General features: G+C 36.5%; 1 protein-coding gene across 1 annotated transcript; it reads left to right on the top strand.

The window, feature by feature from the left end:
* The first annotated feature begins 944 nt into the window (after positions 1-944).
* LOC135154189 (golgin subfamily A member 6-like protein 24) lies at positions 945-1,655 on the top strand. Its single transcript, XM_064099502.1, has one exon. The coding sequence runs from the start codon at positions 945-947 to the stop codon at positions 1,653-1,655; it is 711 nt and encodes a 236-aa protein (XP_063955572.1).
* Positions 1,656-7,403: the final 5,748 nt, after the last annotated feature.

The raw sequence follows: 7,403 nt of genomic DNA, 5'->3' as shown, positions 1-7,403 counted from the left end.
AGATCAATACATTGGACAAGTGACACCTGCAGCCATGAAAGTTCTTCTTTCTAAAGGAGTTTCTATTGATATTCCTAGAGATAAACATTGTATCAACTTCCATCATGTTGATAACCATTGGGTCACATCCTCATATGACCCTTCCACCAATCGAGTATCTGTGTATGATTCATTGTCTTCACAGGACAGAATTAAGCATTTAATGCCTCAAATCAATCTATTGTATGGAACAGCTGTGCATATAGAGTACATTCCAATAACCCAACAAACTGAACCAGCTTGTGGAGCTTTTGCAATAGCTGCTGCATTTAGCTGTCTGTTCAATGTGCCACCACAAACTCAAAGATTTGACAATTCACAAATCAGACAACATCTCAAATTGTGCTTACAGCAAGGCAAAGTTATACCATTCCCAACTGAAAGATTAGACACTCTCAGTTCATACTTTGTTTCTCAAGCAAACTTTCAAGAGCTATCAAGGTCAATTGGACAAATTGTTGCTAATACACACTTGTCTCAAAACCTAAGAAAGACCTATATGATGGAATACAAGCGTAAGCAAAGACAGAATTCTTCCTATACAAAATTAGAAAGGACACTCAGAAAGGAGAAAAGAAGAGACCCACAATATAAGGAAAGTGAACAAAGTGCAAACAGAAAGAGGAGAAGAGATTTGTCCTTCAAAGAATTTGAGAAAAACCTCAAAAAGAGTAGAAGACAAGATCCAGAATACAAAGAAAATGAAAAAAGAAACAATAGAAAGAGAAGAAGAGATCAGTCATTCCAAGAGTTTGAGAGTAACCTCAATAAGAGAAGACGACAAGATCCAGAATACAAAGAAAATGAACAAAGAAAAAACAAAAGAAGAAGAAAAGATCTAACCTTCCAAGAGTTTGAGAGTAACCTCAAGAAGAGAAGACGACAAGATCCGGAATACAAAGAAAATGAACAAAGAAAAAACAAAAGAAGAAGAAAAGATCCATCCTTCCAAGAGTTTGAGAGTAACCTCAATAAGAGAAGACGACAAGATCCGGAATACAGAGAAAATGAACAAAGAGAAAACAAAAGAAGAAGAAAAGATCTATCCTTCCAAGAGTTTGAGAGTAACCTCAATAAGAGAAGACGACAAGATCCGGAATACAAAGAAAATGAACAAAGAAAAAACAAAAGAAGAAGAAAAGATCTATCCTTCCAAGAGTTTGAGAGTAACCTCAAGAAGAGAAGACGACAAGATCCGGAATACAAAGAAAATGAACAAAGAAAAAACAAAAGAAGAAGAAAAGATCCATCCTTCCAAGAGTTTGAGAGTAACCTCAAGAAGAGTAGAAGACAAGATCCGGAATACAAAGATAATGAACAAAGAAAAAACAAAACAAGAAGAAGAGATCTATCCTTCCAAGAGTTTGAGAGTAACCTCAAGAAGAGAAGACGACAAGATCCGGAATATAAAGAAATTGAAAAAAGAAACAATAGAAAGAGAAGAAGAGCTCCGTCATTCCAAGAATTTGAGAGAAACATCAACAAACAAAGGAGAAGCAATCCAGCATACAGAGAGAAAGAATCTAAAGATGACGCTTTACGTAAACAAAGCAACAGATTTCCCTCCAATACAATTGATGAACTTGTGGAGCACTTTAAAGAAGCAGTATCAGTAGCATGTGAGTATATATGCACATGCTGCAAGCAGCTATGGTTTAAACAGTCTGTTAATGATGTGTTTGTTGTTAGGAATACTGATAAATCTCTTCACTCAAAGTGTATCACTGGAACATTAAGTGTTGAAGGCAAAGAATGGATTTGCCACACTTGTCAAAGTTGGATGCTAAAGAATAAACTCCCCCCACTTTCATCAGCTAATAGAACTGGATTTCCTCATTGTCCAACAGAGCTACAACTAAACCCACTTGAAGAGAGGCTGGTTTCCCCAGTAAATACATTTTTCCAACTTCGTGAGTTGCCAAGTGGTGGACAAGTTGGAATCCGTGGGAATGTTGTTAATGTTCCTGCCAACAATATTTCAATTGTAAATTCACTGCCTCGCTCTATTAATGATTCACATACCATCCCTGTAAAACTAAAGAAACGTCTTCGGTACAAAAGTCATTACATGTTTGAAAACATCAGACCACAGAAGTGTTTTGAAGCAACAAAATACTTAGTGAAACAGCCTCTGTTTAAACAATATGTTACAGACGGTTTAGATGAATTTTGGCCAACTCATGTTGCAGAAATGCATAAAACTCAATGGAAAGAGTTTCTCGAAGAGAGCACTTGTGAAGATAACATAGTACCTACTGCAGTTAATGTTTCTGCTTCCCAAACCGAGGAGAAAGAAAAAGATAGTGACTCTGATTGGAGTGAAATTGATGAAAAAGAACCTGTTGGAAGTTTGGACACTATGTTGTATCCACAAAATGTTGATGATCAACAAAACATTCTCTCTTTTGCACCCAGTGAGGGAAATATACCAATTAGTTCATTACAGGCTGATATTGAGGAATTATCATTTCCAACTATATTTTGTGGGGAACGAAGGCCAAGTAACAAAGATAGAGAAATACCTCTCAAGTACAGTGATATCTGCAAATTAGAATTACGACATTCTGATCGAAGAGCAGCAAAATCTGTAACAAACATCTTTTTCAAATGCAAGAAACTCCAAATGAAACAGATCAAAGATAAGATATGGCTTTCACTAAGGCGGGTTAAAACATCAGGCAAGTCATATACTGCAGGAGATGTCAAACAACAAGATGTTGTTGACTCCATGGTCAAATTAGATGAAGGATATAGAATTTTCAGAACTTTAAGAGGATCTCCACCATACTGGGAAACAGCCAAAAACAGTCAGTCCGCAAGCCCTGAAAAGGTAGCTTCTTTTATCCAAGTGATATTCATGACTAGAGGGTTTTTGCATAGTTAATGAGCTTGGTGCGAACCAAAACACCTCTTTTTATTCGGCCATTGCTGCTCTAAATATTGACCAAATTTCATGTTTTTGGTATCTTTGTAAAGAAGAAGAATCATTCTTTCAGGTCATGTGTTTGGATTTTTAAAAGAATGTTGTAATATAGGAAAAACTTTTGATCTAAAACATGAAACAAAATATTTTTTTTCATGCAACAAAAGTTGTTGTTTTCACACTTAATTTCTGTTTGGGCACAAATGATTTTTAAATCATGATAAAGCTGAAGATCTAAGCTTTAATATGATATAATTTTTATAAGAAGATGTATTTTAGATGGGTCAGCAGCCAGCTTTTCATAGGCCAAGTACATTTTGCAGCTCAAAAACAAGAATACTGCGCTCTGATTGGTCAAAGGGACCACACACCCACTCAAATTCCAATGTTCCCCACACTGGGCCTCTGCAAGGTCACACTCACCATGTGGTAATCTCTTCAAATTACCCGCGCCTGTTTGTTTTGAAAACAGTATTGAGCCAATCAGAACTCTGGATTGTATGTTACTCAGAAATTTCAGAAATCTCGTCTTGCATCTTGATGGAACAAGCTGGCTGCTGACCCATCTAAAAGATGCCACATATCAAGAGTGACATTGTAAGAAAGTATAGAGTTTGAGCTTTCTGATCATATAAATAATGTTGGTGCCTAAAACACAAAATGTTGCACAATTTGCAAGTGAAAACAGAGGAAGAAAATTCTGTTTGATGCATCTTTTCAGGTAAAAAATACACTTATTTATTAAGATATTTCATTCAAAAGAAATGACCAATATAAAAGAGTAACATTTACTCTTGCCCATGGTACAAAAATAATCAATATTATTCAAGGAGAAAGTGGTTAAATTCTTTGATAAAAAAAGTCTCATAATTCACGAGATTTTGCAGGGACATGAATTCAGCCACGAGAGGACTTGGATAAATCTTGCTCATTTGCTCATTAACACAGGGGCTTGCGGACTGACTGAAAAGGATCTGTTTGCAATGATTAGACAGTTAGGATTACCAACATGGTTTATTTCTTTGTCTTCTGCTGAGTCACATTGGACTGATCTCTTAATATCTTTGGGTAAACTTGTTGACAACAAACAGTATAGTGCGGAAGATGTTTCAAGTTTCACTTGGGAAACAAAAAATAGACTTATTCGATCAGATCCTGTCACTGTCACAAGATATTTTGATCACAGAGTGAAAAAATTCTATCAAAATTTCCTTCAAGGTTCATGTGAGCCACTTGGGAAAATTTCAGAACATTTCTACAGGATAGAGTTCCAACATAGAGGATCAGCCCATCTGCACAGTCTTCTGTGGGTGAATGGGGCCCCTAAATTTGAGATAGATTCAAATTCAGACATTGAAAATTACATTGACAACTTCATTGAAACAGACGGACAAAGTTTGGGTGTAAATGAGAACTTGAAAAAACTGCAATGTCACAGACACACACATACTTGTCGAAAAAAGGGTAAAGTGTGCAGGTTCAATTTCCCATTGCCTCCTATGGAGTCTACAAAGATCTTACAACCTCTGCCAGTTGAAATGGAAGACAAAGAAAAGCAGTTACATAAACAGAAATGGAAAGAAATACAAATTGAACTAAACAAACCTGAAATCCAGCAACTTACTCTTCAACTGTTTCTTGACCATTTTGGCATTTCACCTGATGATTATGAGCTTGCAATCAGAAGTTCTATTTCAGCTTCAAAGGTGTTTCTCAAACGAGAACCATGCAATGTACGTGTGAATGCGTATAACCCTGCTGTACTCCAGGCATGGCAAGCAAATACAGACATACAATTCATTACCAATGCTTATGCTTGTGCAATGTATGTTGTGAACTATGTTTCTAAAGGCCAAAGAGGCATGAGTGAACTCTTGAGACGAACATGTGATGAAGCTAGAAAAGGATCAACTGATATCAAAGATCAAGTTCGTTTGATTGGAAACAAATTTCTTAAAAATGTTGAGATTAGTGCACCTGAAGCAATATATCTCTCTCTACAAATGCCACTAAAGCATTCATCATGTGGGCATGCATTTGTTAACACTTCACCTCCAGATCAGAGACCTTTTATACTCAAACCTTCAGAGCAACTTGATGCTTTGCCTGCTGATAGTGACGACATTCAGTGCAGCAATAACATCAAGAGATACTCAGAACGGCCAAGGAAGGCCCGGGACATGTGCTTAGCAGATTTCATTGCATGGTATGATATGAAAAAAGTACAGTTCAAGAAGAAGAGAAAAGTGCATGAATTAGAACTGCCTGAAACAGACAGTGATGATAACAAAGAAGATGAACCTGATGACTCTGATCTATATCAAAATAAACAAACATGTCTTGGTGAATTGAAAATCTCAAACACAGTGATTATGAAACAAAGGAAAAAGCAAAAAGTGATACGCTATGTGAGATATGACAAAGAAAAAGATCCAGAAAATTACTACAGAGAAAATTTGATGCTCTTTTACCCTTACATCAGTGAGAGTGAAATCATTGGAAACTGCCAAACATATGAAGAAAGATACCAAATGGTAAAACAAGTAATAGAAGAAAAACAGAAAGAGTACAACCAGTATGCTGAAGAGTTAGATATGGCTGAACAAAAACTGCTTAATGACTCAAATGAAGAAAACCTTCATAATGTAGCTCCTTGCAATGAACATATTAATGAGATAAATGCAAATAAGTTTGGCAAAGATAGAAATGCTATAGAAGGTGAAGATCTCTTCACTAGCTATGATATTGCTTCTGAATTGGGTATACAATCGACTGGAACAGACATGCAAGAAGAGAGAATCAGAAATAGATTGTCTGATAGTAAATTCAGGGAAATTGTTTCTTCTCTTAATCAAAAGCAATCTGAATTCTTTAATCATGTACTAAACAAAGTGAAAACTTCAGATGAACAGTTACTCCTCTTCTTGAGTGGAGGTGCAGGAGTTGGAAAGACAAGAGTAATCAAGTCACTATACCAGGCACTTGTGAGGCATTATAACACAGAATCTGGTAGTAATCCAGATGTAATTAAGGTACTCCTCACAGCACCTACTGGTAAAGCAGCCTATTTGATCAGGGGTCAAACCCTCCATTCTGCATTTTGCATTCCTGCTAACCAAGGTTTTAGCTATAAACCTTTATCACATGACAAACGCAACACCCTCAGAACCCAACTTGGTGAATTGAAGCTTGTATTCATCGACGAAATATCTATGGTTGGAACAAAGATGTTTTGCTTCATAAACCAACGATTACAAGAAGTAATGAATGTATCAAAACCATTTGGAGGTGTCAGTATTATAGCTATTGGCGATCTTTTCCAATTGCAGCCAGTAATGGACACTTGGATTTTTAAAAATCCAACTACTACATCAAGTACAGAAGTTCTGGCACCAAATGTATGGACCAACAACTTCGAGCTGTTTGAATTAACAGACATTATGAGACAAAAAGAAGATGTAGCTTATGCAGCATTGTTGAACAGAATGAGAGAAGGCAAGCAAACCAAAGAAGACATTAAATTACTAAAAGGTAGAATAATCTCTAAAGAAGATGAGAATTACCCAGTTGATGTCACTCATTTGTTGTATCACAATGAGGCTGTTGATGCACATAACAAGCAATTACACAGTAGTGTAGCAAACCAAGCTGTCTTGGCATCTCATGACATAGTTATTGGTGATATCACAGATGAAGTCAAGCAAAAAGTTTTGTCATGTGCCAAAGCCAAAGAAATGGGGCTATCTAAAACATGCAATCTTGCTTTAGAGCTCAAAGCTGAACTAACTGTCAACATAGACACAGCAGATGGATTAGTTAATGGAGCAGCATGTGTTTCAAAATATTTCCAATATGACAAGAGTGGGAATGTGGAAATAGTATGGGTACTTTTTGAGACAGAAGAAACAGGGCTCAAACTGAGACATGAATATCCAAAACATACCAACAATGCGATTCATCAGTCCTGGACACCAATTAAACCAATAGCCAGAGAGTTTGCAATTGGGAGATACAAAGCAGTGAAAGTATCAAGAAAACAATTCCCCCTCCAATTAGCATGTGCTAAAACAATACACAGAGCTCAAGGAAGCACTCTAGATAGAGCAGTTGTCCAATTACCTGACAGAAAGGCTGTCCATCTTCATTATGTTGCTTTCAGTAGAGTGCCATCATTACAAAATTTGCATATCATTGGTCCTCTAAACCTGGCTCATATCAAAGTTTCAGATGATGTGATGACAGAAATGGAACGTTTGAGACAGTCTAAATCAATGACTCTTTGCTACAAGCCATTGTATGACTATCCAAAAGATTGTGTCAAAATAGCTTTCCACAACTGCCAGTCATTGCACCTTCATATGAAAGACATACAAAAATACTTCAACTTACAGGTATCCGATATCAATTTATTTGTTGAAACAAAACTGTGTTCTATGGATAA

Source organism: Lytechinus pictus, chromosome 5 (assembly GCF_037042905.1).
Source record: "Lytechinus pictus isolate F3 Inbred chromosome 5, Lp3.0, whole genome shotgun sequence".
Classification (NCBI taxonomy): Eukaryota; Metazoa; Echinodermata; class Echinoidea; order Temnopleuroida; family Toxopneustidae; genus Lytechinus; species Lytechinus pictus.
The sequence above is the reverse complement of the archived record's forward strand: the minus strand, read 5'-3'. Positions and strand labels throughout refer to the sequence as shown.

Coding starts and splice junctions, on each gene's coding strand:
- LOC135154189 (XM_064099502.1), top strand. CDS start 945: ATGAACAAAGAAAAAACAAAAGAAGAAGAAAAGATCCATCCTTCCAAG.